The sequence below is a fragment of the Rhodamnia argentea genome, chromosome 1 (assembly GCF_020921035.1).
Source record: "Rhodamnia argentea isolate NSW1041297 chromosome 1, ASM2092103v1, whole genome shotgun sequence".
Lineage (NCBI taxonomy): Eukaryota > Viridiplantae > Streptophyta > Magnoliopsida > Myrtales > Myrtaceae > Rhodamnia > Rhodamnia argentea.
Window position 1 is genome coordinate 29,631,574 of NC_063150.1, and position 15,419 is coordinate 29,646,992.

The 15,419-nt window shown below is 41.6% G+C and overlaps 1 protein-coding gene across 2 annotated transcripts; it reads left to right on the plus strand.

Annotated features, from left to right (window-relative positions):
* The first annotated feature begins 4,540 nt into the window (after positions 1-4,540).
* LOC115733283 (germin-like protein subfamily 1 member 7) lies at positions 4,541-9,630 on the plus strand. Of its 2 annotated transcripts, none has more exons than XM_048284673.1 (3): positions 4,541-4,717; positions 4,900-5,396; positions 9,401-9,630. In XM_048284673.1, the coding sequence occupies exons 1-3, from the start codon at positions 4,600-4,602 to the stop codon at positions 9,455-9,457; spliced, it is 672 nt and encodes a 223-aa protein (XP_048140630.1). In that variant the 5' UTR covers positions 4,541-4,599; the 3' UTR covers positions 9,458-9,630. The 2 variants fall into 2 exon arrangements, with proteins under 2 accessions (XP_048140630.1, XP_048140632.1); XM_048284675.1 differs by having other exon boundaries at positions 4,900-5,319; positions 9,324-9,630.
* The last annotated feature ends 5,789 nt before the right edge of the window (positions 9,631-15,419 follow it).

Here is a 15,419-nt window from a genome sequence, read left to right on the forward strand (position 1 = left end):
CCTGTACAGAAACCAACAACAAAAATGATAACTTGGGATGGTAAAAACAAACTTATGTACATATATACATAATTGTTACAACTCTCAAACCTAGGGCTTCAGAGGCCACTGCACAAGGCTGTAACCACCTATAACAAAAAGATTACGTGGTCGAAGCCCACTACACTTCCAAAATAAAACACTTTACAAAAGTCAAGAGGCCAACTATCCTAAACCTCGTCCTCGCTATCGGGTACTATCTCATCTATGGCTGCCAGCTCGTCGTCATCCAACTCTGGTGGCTGCTCAGTATCGGATGGTTCCACCACTTCCCTACTCTCTTCCGGCGCCAAAACTTTTGGGTTGGGCTCCAAACCTGCTGGTCCAGCCTCGAGGGGCACCACGAAGCCATCTGGAGGTGCAGCGTTGGTGGGGTCCCATTCCCCAATACCGTCGTAGGGAATATCAAATCCACTCAACAGACCTACCGACAAATCCCTGTGGTGGTACGTCCATGCCATGTAGGTGTGAGGCTTCCAATAGAGCTCTCCCGTGTCCACCCAAACCGTTGTCGCGTGCCTATAATACACTTGATCCTCTCGGACCGGATACTCCGTCACTAGCGTATCCATATCCCGGAGAATGCCAAACCTCGGGGGCGGAACACTCATGGTTGAGGCGGAAGGTCTGAAAAAAGACGAGCCCACGGCGGGGTGAGAATAAATCTCAGTAAGAAAGTCCCTAATCCTAGGTTAGGGCTCTAGTGCCTCCAGACACGTCCTAGGTGAGCAATTTCCAATAATTATTCCTTCAATCAAAAATTCCACAAATAAATTCCATAACATTCCATTCTTTCTCCAAAAATTGCCACACCTTCCCAAATATTCCACGTTACTCTCATATCGGCGTTCCACGCCTCAGACTGTCATAAAAAAATATTTCACGTACTCCCGAGCCAGCGTTCGATGCCTCAGGCTAACATATAAAATTCTACGTTACTCATATGCCCGCATTTAACGCATCAGGCTATCATGTAATTGGATAGACCCACGTAATAACGCCTCAGGCCATTATATAGTTCGGACCCACGTAATAACGCCTTAGGTTAATATCCCGCGTTTAACACCTCAGGCTAAAATAATAAGTACAACCTTGCTTTTAATGCCTTAGGGTAAAATAATAATAACAGAGCCCGCGTCATAACGCCTCAGGCTAAAATATGGTCTTATAAAATACGAACCCCGCGTCATAACGCTTCAAGGTAAAATTTCACATCTCCTCTCAAATAATCTTCATAAAGACCATATGACAACAATAAATCCTCGATCGCTCGTCCGATACCACACGATCTCTTATTTCCTTCCGATCGATCAATCTTCACCATATGATCATGGTAAATTTCCTGATTAGCAGATTGAGACCACACGATCTCACCAATTTTCTTCCAACAAAAGATCGGGACCATGCGATCTTTCTAATTTTCCTCAACTGCCCAATCGAGACCACTCGATTTACTTATACTGAATAAATACTCGATCGGAACCACGTAATTCACTCACGTTGAATAAATAATAAACCGGGACCACCCGATTAAATCACATTCAAGCCGATGGCCAATCGGGCGACACGATTAATTTATGTTACCACAAAAATTAACCTACGCCACACGATATTAATTATGCTAACGTAGCAACTAATAAATACCGTATGATCAAAATTATACGAACGTACATTTAATACGTACCATACAATTAAACCATACTAACGTGGCAAATAATCGGGACCGTACGATTAAAATATCCTCACGTACAATTAATCTTCACCACCCGATTATTTTACATAAAGCAGGATTTAATCTCGGCCGTCCGATCAATCTTCCTAAGCAAGATTCAATATAAGCCGTCAGATTAAAACATGAAAGGCAAGATTAAATCCTAGCCATCCATCATCAATCATGCATATTCACTATTCACTCAAGAACACATTTTTTTCTCTCTCCTCCTCTTCACATTCGGCCAAGGCAAGTTCTTGAGCAAATTCAACCAATTTTTCATCCAAACTACTTAATCTAATGTCCATTAGCAACTTAGATACATAATCTAAGGTTCGAGACCAACTTACCCAAAGTTTAGCAAATTTTCCAGCGAGAAAGTCGAGTGAAAAATTTGATTCCAACTGGCGGCTCTGGCGACTCCTCTTGCTCGGCTAAAACCCACGAAAATCCGGCGGTCCCGGGCGATTCACGGTGGAGGTTAAGCTCCGGCGGTTCAAGGCGACACCGGCGGCGGCTTGGAAAATTTTCGGTGAGAGAGAGAGAGAGCAATGGTGAGTTCGGCCAAGTGAGAGAAAAGTGAGGTAGAGAGAGAAAGTTGTCTTGGATTTTTGGAGAAGAAGACCAAAATTTATTTGTATAAGGTTAGGATAATAATTGGGCTAGATATTTTGGTCTAAAAGTCAAGAAGGGTAAAAATGTAATTCCATCAACCAAGACTAGTCAACATTTTCGGCCAAGAGGGGGTATTGACCGAAATGCCCTTGAGCCAAAGTGAAAAATATCAAATGGGTCTTTTCCCATTTTCAGTCCAAATTTTTATTTTTCCTAAATCCTTTGGGCAAACAGCGAAGAAATCGTACGTTGGATGAGGAAACGTCCAAAATTTAATTATTGAAACCCCTGAAGGTCCGACGTCAAATTCTGAAGCTCGATTCGCGATCAATCTCGATTAATTGAAATTTCAGCGTATCTCAAACAAACGGGCGGCTTTTAGGAGTTACTCAGATCGACCCGTGATTAATATCACGTTTAAGAATTTCTCGAGCCATGGCGACTTTGGTTGTCATTCAATTGCGAGGGTCAATAACTAGTCCCGATGGACATGATCGTTAGAAAATAATTTAGGGACGTTCGGAACGCATACGAGGTCAAACGGAATCACCCGTGATCCAAGCGTAGGGTATTATCCAAATCGTTCCTTAATCATTCTAGGATCGGCCTATATTGGTCCAAAATATTCCCTCGACAATTTTTGTGGCCAAAGAGTCAGTCAAGGATCAAGTTCTTAGGTCTACGTATTTGATTTTCCTAGCTAGCCATTCCCATTTGATTAGTTTGCTCGAGAGTGATCAATTACGAGTGAGATTAGACTGAAATACATCAATGAGACTTTTCATTTATTCAAGGCTTCGAAAACGAGTCGGAATAGAGGATGTCACACGGTGGGCTGTGGAATAATATAAGCCGTAAAATTGATAGAAAATGTGTACTCTCAATCGTATATTAACGGTCGTGATAAGACCAACGCTTGGTAGTTTCATGGGAATTTGAACCTTCCTAAGCTTCATTTTTCAACAGGATTGGGTGACTTATTCAATATCCACCAGCTCAACATGGAAACAATCACACCCTTGATCCTCAAGCAAGAAATGTCTTGAAGTTCTAGAAGCCATTGGAACAAGACATTGCTTACAAGCTCTAAACTTTTGTAAAAACCTTTCTGCTCGTTAGGTTGCAGAGCAGTCGCAACTTTGGGCAACAGGAGCATCTTATTTTTGACCTCCCATGAAACATTTCCCGACGAAAGAGATAAATTTTGCACATAAGCATTGGCTTAAGTACACTACAAGTGCCAAAACTTGTGTACGACGCTCACTTTAATATCAAAACTTTCAAAATGATCACTTAAAGGCCAATTTTTTCAAGAAACGATCACTTAAGTGCCAATCTTTTTTAAAAAAGATCATTTAAGTGCCAATTTTTTTTAAACAACGATCACTTTAATGTGAACTCCACCGAGCCACGTCAACTCAAATATTAATAAAAAAATAGCGCGTGTCGGATTTCCGGCAAGCTACGTCAGCTCAATTTGGAGTTGGCACCTAAATGATCGTTTTTTAAAAAAGTTGGCACTTAAGTGATCGTTTTGAAAGTTTTGGCACTAAAATGAGCGCCGTACATAAATTTTTGCACTTCTAGTGTACTTTAGCCCATAAGCATCAGTTAATTGGTCTGCTGTTGTTTAGAGTGAATCACTGCTACGTGTATGGTTACTAAGTTCAGTTTCTGGCATGTTAAATCGGATGAAGCCCCCTAATTATTACTGATAGGGAATATCAGCAGCCTCAGAATTTTCATTGTGAAGATGAGTGTGAAAAGTGCTTTTCCTACTCCAGAGAGGGTCAATTCAATCCACTTCAGACGCATGAAACTGTGCTCAGAGAACAGTCCTTGCTTAATCATGCTGCTCCAAATAGATGCTGAAGAGCTGAAGCATTGAAGGAGGAATAATTCAAGGTTGTAAAAGTTATGAATGAGCACTTCCGTAGCTGAAACTATCCATTGTTTTTAAGCTGGAGATGATAAAATCAAATTGACTGCCACATGATTGTAGTGGTTATGGAACGGTTCATTCTTTCGAATTAGGTAGGGGAAATAAAGGTAGTAACATTGAAAACTTGGTAATCTGCAGGGAAACTTGCAGCATAAATTGTATACTAGGTCAAGCACTGTCATCTATAAATAGAGACCATGTTAGCATGCAAGACATCTCACTCCTCCCTCGAGCAATAACATTCCGAGGTAGGAAATAGCACCCGCGATCAAAGCCCCAACGCCTGCCCACAATGAAGTTCCTTCCAATTAGCCTTCTCATTTTGGCTTTGGCGACTGCCGCTGCCTTTGCTTATGACCCAAGTCCTCTTCAGGACATATGCGTGGCCACCAAGGACCCAAATTCTGCAGGTTGGAAATCTATTCTAGTGTTATCTACATTCTCCTTTTCTTATGGTTAATGATACCGCAATTAGAACACACAAAAGGGTTTTGTTTTGGTAGCATGACATCACTTAATTTCATCTATCAGAAATAGTCTATATACCACATTGAGTAATGCATATTAAGATCAGCTCTGATTTCTTATGCAGTGTTTGTGAACGGACAATTCTGCATGGACCCGATGCAAGCCACTGCAGATGACTTCGTGTTTATGGGGTTCAGAAACCCGGGGAATACTGCAAACCCACTCGGATCAAAAGTCACACCTGCTACTGTCATGGAGTTTCCGGGGCTCAATACTTTGGGCATATCCATGGCTCGCCTCGACTTCGCTCCTGGCGGTCTTAACCCTCCCCACACTCACCCTCGTGGCACTGAGCTTCTGGTCGTCGTCGAGGGCACGCTCCTTGTCGGCTTCGTCACATCCAACCAATTGAACAACACACTCTTCACCAAAGTCTTGTACCCAGGCGATGTGTTTGTTTTCCCAATTGGACTAATTCACTTCCAGTTGAACACCGGAAAGACTCCTGCACTCGCCTTTTCTGGTTTGAGCAGCCAAAACCCAGGAGTCATTACCATAGCTAACTCCATCTTCGGAGCGAAGCCACCCATTTCTGCTGATGTTCTCACCAAGGCCTTCCAAGTGGACAAGAAAGTTGTCGACTACCTTCAGGCACAGTTTTGGTATGACAACAACTAAATGGAACAGATGACTAGTGAAATGCCGACAGAGCATAGCCATATACCTAAACAGATCGTTGCCACTATCCATGAGAGATTGCCAATAATAAATCATTAGTTTTGGGGTATTTATATACCCCGTGTATGAATCCTTGAGCAATAAAGTTCCTTCTCTTTGTCCCTCCCTCCTTGTTTTGAGGATAACTTCGCATTCGAGAAGAGCCAATGCCAAGCAAAGTCATAAAAGAAACAAAACACAGATTTTGATAAGACGTCTCTAAATTCAGTGAAAATAATTGCGACTTGGGCATTCAGATCAGCCTCAAAATGATCAATAGAGCACATAACGTTATTGGGCACGTTCCATTAGGGGGCTTATCGCTTAGAAGTTCGACGTACATCTAGACGGATCCACAAAAATTCCATTGGTGTCACCTTTTTCGTGGTCCAATTTTGTGGAAGCATGGGAAAGGAAGTCCCAGTCGACACACCTGCCATCAAGATCAATGCTTCGTGCTGCCTAGTCGCCAGTGTGTTTCCTATGAACCAGGATGTATCGCCATTTTGTAGAAAACATGTGGTATTTTCACAGTTCGATATCTGCGTATCTGTGAAAAACTGTCCTATTGCATGCGTTGCACTCCATGCTGAAATTCAGACTATTTTCCAAACCATGACTAGTTTCAGCCGAAAGCTGGACTTGGAAAACCATTCACTAAGAAACTGTGCCATAGGCAAAGAATACTCCTGAAATAACTCAAGATAAAGTAGCTGATCACAAGAAGAATATGGAAATTTTGAAAACGAACAGAAGGGGGAGACAACGACTCACCATAACCAAATTGAAGTCCCCTATGATATTTTACATCCTTCGCAAACAGTGAAGGACAATTATCTAATAAACTTTCAGTATCGAAGAATGGTTTGGATGTCAAGCTCACAGCAGAGATGCAAATTGAAATGTCCCCGTCATCTACACATCTTTGACAGCTCTGCCATTTCTCCATGTTATACTAAGATGTATAGACTGCCTTTTAACAGCTCTGCCCCGTCTTCTGCAATTTCCTACTAGCGAGTCCTTGTTAGCACAAGTCGCAAAGTAACTTTCTCCTCCTTTTTTCCACGACTGAATCGTAATGCAATGCATACACCAGGCAAAGCGATGAAGTTCCTGCATATTTCCCTTTCAAAAAGCTTCAGGTGATACAATTTACTTTATCAATAGGACTGCCTGACGTGTTGTATGCAGGAAAATCACAAAAATTTGCAGACTCCCAATGTCTGGATGTTCTGACTTACATTATATAGAGATAAATGAAGCACAACCCAAAAATTGAATCTATCGACTTTTGAAGTACTTTTTTAGGAGCCAAAGCCGTTGGACCCACAGCATATTTGAAGCTTTTTCATGTGAAAGACTAGTAAGGGCATTTCTTAATTAAACTACAGCATAACGAGCAGGATAAAAAAGGATATCAAATTGTTTGTATTTGATCCAAGATGCCATATCTCCATTCAGTTTGACACGGTACTTAGGATAATACAATCGTGTCCAAGTGTTCTGCCTGAGTCCTTCGTCTATTCTCACCATAGTTCTCTCCTTGTACATTAATTAATACATGCTCGCTAGGTAATCCCTGCTCCAAAAATTTTCAAACTTTTAACAAAAACAATAAAAATCATAGTGAAAATCATGTCAATCCTCAAGCAGGCTCGTGAACCAATCTACAAGTCCATTGCAGAAATTATGAGACCATTTAGAAATCCATTGAACAGAATATGAGATAAATTTCTTAACAAAGCCTAGCTGTGTGAAACAACTTAAGAAATGCTTTAGTCCGGGATAAGATATATTTTCAGTCCAACATATAAAGGTGCATTGCAAGCAAGCATATGCTCTGCATATTCTTTGTAGCTTCCTCCAAACAACAGAGTGGATCAAATTTTCTAATTTAACAAGGATAAAAATCAGCAACCACAGACTGATCAGGAATGGAAAAGCAATGGAGATTGCCCCCTTCAACAACATTTGCAGAGACAATATTGTAGCAGTCCTTACTCAAACAAGTTGAGTTTGAAAAGGTGTCAGATAGCAATCATAAACGACAAGCATGGCTAGGGTCCGCTTGATTACTTGGGTTGGTTTTAGGACCGTCATGGGTTTAGTCCCGGGTTGTCGCACCACTTCATGAAGGTTGCTGGTCATTTCTAGGTTTCAGATTGTGGCAGAAGATATGGTCTTTACTTGATCATGCTGCTTTGAGATGCTGCTGGAGAGTTTCTGTTCTCTTAGAAGAAAAACGAAGAAACGGTATAAGGATGTGAAGGTTATCGAAGATCACTTCCATATCAGATGATGTGCCTTTTTCTAGATGGAGGAGAGAAAATCAAACAAATTACCAAGTCATTGTAGTTGTTATAGAGCCGTTCATCCATGGAGCATAGATTCAACTTCTGAAGACTTGGTAATCTGCAGGGCAACTTGCTGAATAAACTACATCTCAAAAAATTGCACCCTTAATCCTCAACTAAGCCATGTCTTAAAAGTTCTGGAATCTGTTGAAATTTCATTAGGCTGCTGAGGAGGTGGCAGCTCGGGAGAACAGCATCTTATTCCCTGCCTTGTAGGAACCATGATTGGGAAAAAGAAAAGCTTACTGGGAGTAGTATGTAACAAACAGAAACTGATTGTCCAAAATGGTTAAAAAAATTAGTGCTCAGTACCAAACATGATTGACTTCTGTTACTATTTCTAGTGGGGTGCCTCAGCAACATCAACATTTTCAGGATAAAGATGCCTATTGCAAGGGTACTTTTGCAATCTAGTATAGTCAACCCTTTCGAGATATTAAAATTTGCACAGGAAAAGCTCATTAGTTTCTAATCTTCTTTGAGATATGCTAAAGAGTCATAAGAGAAATTCAGGAGAAATGGCACAAGGATGTAAGATTCATCAAAAGCCATTTCCATGTCAGGGGATGTGCCTTCTTTAAGCTGGAGGAGAGGAAGTCAAACAAGTCGCCCAGTCGCCGTGGTTGTTATGCAGTAATTCATTCTTGGATTAGAGGAGGGGAAAACAGATAAAACCTCTGAAGACCTGGTAATCTGCAGGGGAACCTGCTGAATGAACTGCAAACTGGGTCAAACATTTTCATCTATAAAGTGAGATCATGTTGCCATGCAACTCCTCACTCCCCCTGAAGCAACACTAGCTTGTGCAAGGATTAGAACTTGAGATCAAGGCCAATCCAGTCCACAACCACGATGAAGTTTCTTCCAGTTAGCTTTCTCATATTGGCTTTGGCAACTGCCGCTGCTTTTGCTTATGATCCGAGTCCTCTTCAGGACATATGCGTGGCCACGAATGACCTCAACTCTGGAGGTTGGTCCTCCATTCTTGCACTGTTCATATCTTTCAAGTCTGCCTAATGATGTCCAAACTATAATGCCAATTCTTTTTCTTATGCAGTATTTGTGAATGGAAAGTTCTGCAAGGACCCAAAACAAGCAACAGCTGATGATTTCCTCTTTACGGGGTTCAGGAATCCTGGAAACACATCGAATCCGCTTGGATCAAAAGTCACACCGGCTTTCGTCGACCAATTTCCGGGACTCAACACTCTTGGAATATCCATGGCTCGCATTGACTTTGCTCCCGGCGGCCTAAATCCTCCCCACACTCACCCACGTGGCACCGAGGTTCTTGTCGTGGTGGAGGGAACATTACTTGTTGGCTTCGTCACATCCAACCAATTAAACAACACTCTATTCACCAAAGTCCTGTACAAGGGGGACGTGTTTGTGTTCCCTATTGGTCTCATTCACTTCCAGTTGAATATTGGAAACACATACGCTCTGGCATTTGCCGGTCTAAGCAGCCAGAACCCAGGAGTCATTACCATTGCTAATGCCGTCTTCGGAGCAAAGCCACCCATTTCTGCTGATGTTCTCACCAAGGCCTTCCAGGTGGACAAGAAGGTTGTTGACTACCTCCAGGCGCAGTTTTGGTATGACAACAACTAAAAGTGTCTGTGATCAACATCACTCACACAGAGCAATTGAGTCATGACTTGCAAAATTTACCTTTTCTTCCATGTGGTTGCTCTACACACTATGTCCCTCATGTATGATTGATTTCAAATAAAAGATCGTTACCTCTCTCTTGACTGATTTGGAATAGAAGTTTGTTACCTCTCTCTCTCTCTCAGGCGCTACAACAATAATCGGATTTATGCCTCAAACAAATGGCTATAAATGCGAAACGAATCGCTCATCCTGTCTGGAATTGTGCAGTAGTGGTAAAATATGTAGAATTTGGAACTCAGAAGGAATTTATCTGAGATCCACTGTTGCTTCCCATCAAGGAAATGTGTACTCTGAAAAGGGTATCATTGAAAGAATGTTCTACCCTAAATCTTGTGAGTGGGTTAAGAGATTGTTTGAAGAAATCATCAGGGTCATCATTTATGTCAATTTCTCTAAGTTACTTAGGGTGCACATGATAACATTTCTAGAAGTGGATTTTTGCTCTAGAAGTGCTTTTAGAGTAGAAATTCGTTTGGTATTGTAACTTCTGAAGCATAAATTCATTTGGTAAAAAGTTTTAATTCTGAAAAAAATTTCCAGTTCTGAAGTTGTTTTTCTACCACTTTGAGAAGTTAAAAAAGAATAGCTTCTCCAACTCAATAAGTACTTCTCGCCTCACCTTCTTTTTATTAGACCCTCACCTTCTTTTTTATCATACCCACCTTCGCTAACCTCTATCGCTCCAGACCGTTGCCGCCCATCACCGACCTCCACCGGCCGCCACCCACGACCACCACCAACCGCCGACCATCGCCTGCCCCCGCCCACCACAGATGTGACATTCTGAATTCCGACCCACTTTCGAAGCTTTGAATAAATGAAAGGTCTCATTGATGTATTTCAGTCTAATCTCACTCGGAGTTGATCCCTCTCGAGCAGACTAACCAAATGGGAATGGCTAGCTAGGAAAATCAAGTACGTGGACCTAAGAACTTGATCCTGGATTGACTCTTTGGCCATGAAAATTGTCAAGGGAATATTCTGGACCAATATAGGCCGATCCTAGAATGATTAGGGAACGATTTGGATAATACCCTACGCTTGGAGCACGGGTGATTCCGTCCGACCTCGTATGGGTTCCGAACGTCCCTGAATTATTTTCTAACGATCGCGACCATCGGGACTAGTGATTGACCCTCGCAATTGAATGACAACCAAGGTCGCCATGGCTCGAGTAATTCTTAAACGTGATTTTAATCACGGGTCGATACGCGTAACTCCTAAAAGCCGCCCGTTAGTTTGAGATATGCTGAAAATTCTATTGATCGAGATTGATCGCGAATCGAGCTTCGTAATTTGACGTCGGACCTTCGGGGGTTTCAATAGATAAAAATTTTGGACGTTTCCTCATCCCGAGTGCAATTCCTTCGCAGTTCACCCCAAAAGGTTCGGGAAAAGTAGATTTGGACTGGATATGGGAAAGGACCCATTTGCCCTCGAAAAATACCCCATTTTTAACTTGGAACGAAGGGTATTTTGGCCATTTTACCCCTTGGCCGAATTTTGACTATTTTTGGTGGAGAAAATCACCAATTTGTACCTCTTGACTTTCAAGACACCAAAATATCCCACCCAATAATTATTTTAACCTATATTAATTATTTTGGCCTTCTTCTTCTTCATTTTTCAAGAACCCTTTCTCTCTCTAGCTCACTCCCTCTCTTGGCCAAACTCACCCTTGCTCATTCTCTCCCTCATTGAAAAATCTTCAAACAACCGCCGGTGTCGCCTTGAGCCGCCGGAGCTTGACTATCGCCGTAAGCTACTCGGAGTCGCCGGATTTTCGTGGGTTAAAGCTGGTAAAGAGGAGTTGCCGGAGCCGCCGGATTAGGGTCAAAATTTTTCTCGGTTTCTCGCCGGAAAACTTGCTAAAATAGTGGTAAGTTGGTCCCTAACCTTATATTAGGTATCTAGGATGCTAATGGACTTGAGATTTGGTAGATTTGGGTGAAAAATTGGTTGTTTTTGGCCATTTTTATGCCTTGGCCGAGAATGAATATTTGGAGGAGAGAGAAAGCTTGTTCTTGCATGAATAGTAAAGTCAAGAAGATAATTGTTGGTCAAAGTTTAACTATGGTTACTTTATGCCTAACTATAGTTACTTTATGCTAGTATTTAATCATGGTTAGGTTCGTATTTGACTCTAGTTAATTTTTGAACCATGGTTAGTTTATATATTAACTAGAGTTACTTTTATGTGACATAAAGTCGTTATGCCACGGTGCTTATTAATGTGACATTATTATAGTATAGTACTATGGTTGTAAATTAATTATATGTTAGAAAATTATTATTGTTTGGCCGTGATAAATTTCCACGTTAGTATAATTTTAATGGCACGTGATTTATAAATTGCTACGTTAGCATAATATGGTCGCATGGCGTGGATTGGATACTATGGTAGCATAAATTGATCGGGTGATCCCGAATTATTAATTCTCTAACGTGAGTGAATCACGTGATCCCGAACGATTCTGAGGAAATGTGATGGTCGTATTCAATCAAGTCGTCCGAGGCCAAAGTGAGCCGTATTCGTCTGATTGTCCGAGACCGAGGAAATGTGATGGTCATATTCAATCAAGTCGTCTGAGGCCAAAGTGAGCCGTATTCGTCTGATTGTGCGAGACCGAGGAAATGTGATGGTCGTATTCAATCAAGTCGTCTCGAGGCCAAAGTGAGCCGTATTCGTCGATTGAGCGAGACCGAGGAAATGTGATGGTCGTATTCAATCAAGTCGTCTCGAGGCCAAAGTGAGCCGTATTCGTCTCGATTGTCCGAGACCGAGGAAATGTGATGGTCGTATTCAATCAAGTCGTCTCGAGGCCAACGTGAGCCGTATTCGTCGATTGTCTCGAGACCGAGAAAGTATGAAAGTCGTGTTCAATTAAGTCGTCCGAGACCAAAGTGAGTCGTGTTCGACTAATTGTCCGAGACTTAATCCGGTCGTGTTCCTATGTGTCCGAGACCGAGATTTGTGGGTCGTATTCCTTTGTGTCTGAGACCCTAATATATATATAGAGCCGTGTTCCATAAAGGTCCGAGGCTCAACGTTATGAATATATGATGGCGGTGGAATAACGTGGAATATTCTGGAGTGACGTGGAATATTTTTGGAGTAACGTGGAATATTTTGGAGTAGTGTGGAATATTTCTAGAGTAACGTGGAATATTTTGGAGTAACGTGGAATATTCTGGAGTAGCGTGGAAATTTTCGGAGTAATGTGGATATTTATATTATGGCCTGGTGCGTTAAACACGGGCCCTGGAGCACGTAGAATATTTTATTGTCGGGCGAGGCGTGGAACGCCGAAACGGGAGTAACGTAGAATATTTGAGAAGGTGTGGGAATTTTCGGAGAAAGAATGGAATTTTCTGGAATTAAATTGTTGAATTTTTAGTAAGAAAGAAGAGTTGTTGGAAATTGTTCATTGAAAATGTGTCTGGAGGCACTAGAGCCCTAATATAGGATTAGGGGCTAGCTTACTGAGATTTTATCTCACCCCGTCGTGGGTTCGTTGTTTTTCGGACCCTCCGCCACAAGTATGAATGACCCACCTCAAAGGTTCAGTATTCCCCGAGGTCATGGTGCCAGGAGAAGATGGAGAAGTTGTGGAGCCTACGGATGCTGAGTAGCCGCTTGAAATAGCGAGGACGAGGCATATGATAGTTGGCCTCTTAGTTTTGTAGAGTGTTGTATTTTGGTTGTGTAGCGGGCTTCGACCACATACCTTTTTTCTATAGGTGGTCACGGGTTTGTACAGTGGCCCCCGAAGCCCTAGGTTTGGAAAATTGTGTAGAACATGTGGATATGCATATAAGTTTGTTTTTATCGTCCCAAGTCATCGTGATGTTAATTGTTTCTGTACGGGAATTTGTTTTTGCTTCCGCATGAATTTGTTGGCCTTTGGATCCTGGAGAACTGTACATAAGTGTGGCCAGGAGGGATGTCGACAAGCTCGCGGGGTTCGGGTCGTGACAACAGATCTCCATCGGCCGCTACTCGTCAACCGCCCCCAATAGTCAACCACCGTCGGCCATCGCCCATCACCACCGGCCACCACCAACCACCAACCACCGGCCACTACCAACCTTCGCCGACCGTGATCACCGCCAATCGCCAATCATCGCCAGCCGCGATTGCCGCCAACCATCGACCACCGCGTCGGCCTCTGCCACCGCCAAGTCGCCATCTCCTGCCGTTGGAGTAAAAAATAAATAATAAATTTTTATTTAATAAAAAGTATTTTTAAAGAAATTTAAATAGTTAAAAAATGAAGTATAAATTTTTCGGCCGCCGATAATAATTTTTCATAGAATATTTTTTATTAATAATATTTTACAAGTAGAAATTTTGAACCGTTACCAAACGAATTTCTCTGATTAGAAATAACTTTTAGAGTAGAAGTATAAAAATCAACTTCTTGCCAAAAGTTGATTTCTGAAGCAGAAGTCTTACCATGTGCACCCTTAGTTCAAGTTGGATAAATTACAGTTGATTACATTTCTCATTTTATCACCAACTTACTAAATTCTGCATGTCTCATCTTTTTCATTAGTATGACCAAAGGAAAAATCTTTCCTGCAGTCATTTTCCATCTACAATCCAAATGCCGGGTCGAAAACGCGTCAATTCAGCTATATTATATTTCCCAAGAATGTCGTCACACACAGGAAAGTCAAAACATTGAATAAGATATATGTGGCATTGATCTCTATCTTGAAGCAGTCAATATTATGATCTCAAAGAGACCATAATTGGAGATAGCGATGAAATGCAGAGACACGAATGCCTTACTTCCTCTGCACTTATTTTGACAACTTCCAAATGAACTACTCAACCTTAGCTTGAAATGATTTCAGACTCTGGTAATTTTACCGAAAACAAATTTAGACATCTCATGCAGATCGACATGAGTACGATCGAAATAATTGTGTGATTCTTGCTAATTATGCAGAGGAAAATTCCTAGATCCAATGCCAAGAAGAGCCAGCAGATAAAACAGAACATAGGCATTCAATCAACGTACATGAATTCAAGAAAGATGATCCTGACAACCATGAGCCAGACCCCCAAGGAGTACTCAGGAATTGTAAGATTGAAGATGAATGTCTACTTATGGTGACATGACTATTCGTGTTGCGTGCGGGAACTGGGTTAAGTTCTCACGTTAACTCGATGCCATAAGTCTCAACTATTCCTTTCATCGGGGTTATTTCTTCTCGCTCCGGTTGCATGGAAGCTCAGGGAAGGGAAAATTACAGATTACATCACATTACATCTCAAGAACCTTAATTTAGATGGTTGGTTACAGAAAGCAAAAAAAAAAAAAGAAGAAAAACCCACAATGACATGCAAACTAGAAGATTGGCGATCACAGCAACAAACCAAATTGAGGGCTACCTAAAAAAAAAAAAAAAATTTGCTGGTGCATGTGGAGAATGGAGAGTGGAAGTCGTTTGAAAAATGGAGTACATAAATTAATTGCTCCATGGAGAAGGATTAAAAACAGAAGATCCAATGACGGACGGATGCAGTTTTTTAAAGAAGGTTAACACTAGACTTTTGGCTAGGCGACCTTAGTTGTTTGGCAGAAAGTCACCATTGTCTAACCACTTTTGACAGCTCTGCCCCTTGTTCTGCAATTTCCTTTGATTGAGTCCTCGTTAGCAGAAGTCTAAACGTACCCTTTTTTCCTTAATCATCGTCCCGAATATTTTCGTTTTTGATCTAATAAACAGAACCAAGATTGGTAGGCTTCTCATTGGGGCTGAACTTTTACATCCATGCAATGCAATAAAAAAAAAAAAAAAGAAAACTTAAAAAACACAAGTACACGATTGCATTGCGAAAACAATACATACACCAGGCGAAGTGATGAAGTTTGTTAGGATGCACGTG

What these genes read in the sequence shown, in the direction of transcription:
- LOC115733283 (XM_048284673.1), top strand. Translation starts at nt 4,600, where the DNA reads ATGAAGTTCCTTCCAATTAGCCTTCTCATTTTGGCTTTGGCGACTGCC. An exon ending in CAAGGACCCAAATTCTGCAG is followed by an intron (nt 4,718 to 4,899) that starts GTTGGAAATCTA and finishes TTTCTTATGCAG; the next exon opens with TGTTTGTGAACGGACAATTC. An exon ending in TTCTCACCAAGGCCTTCCAA is followed by an intron (nt 5,397 to 9,400) that starts GTGGACAAGAAA and finishes AAGGCCTTCCAG; the next exon opens with GTGGACAAGAAGGTTGTTGA.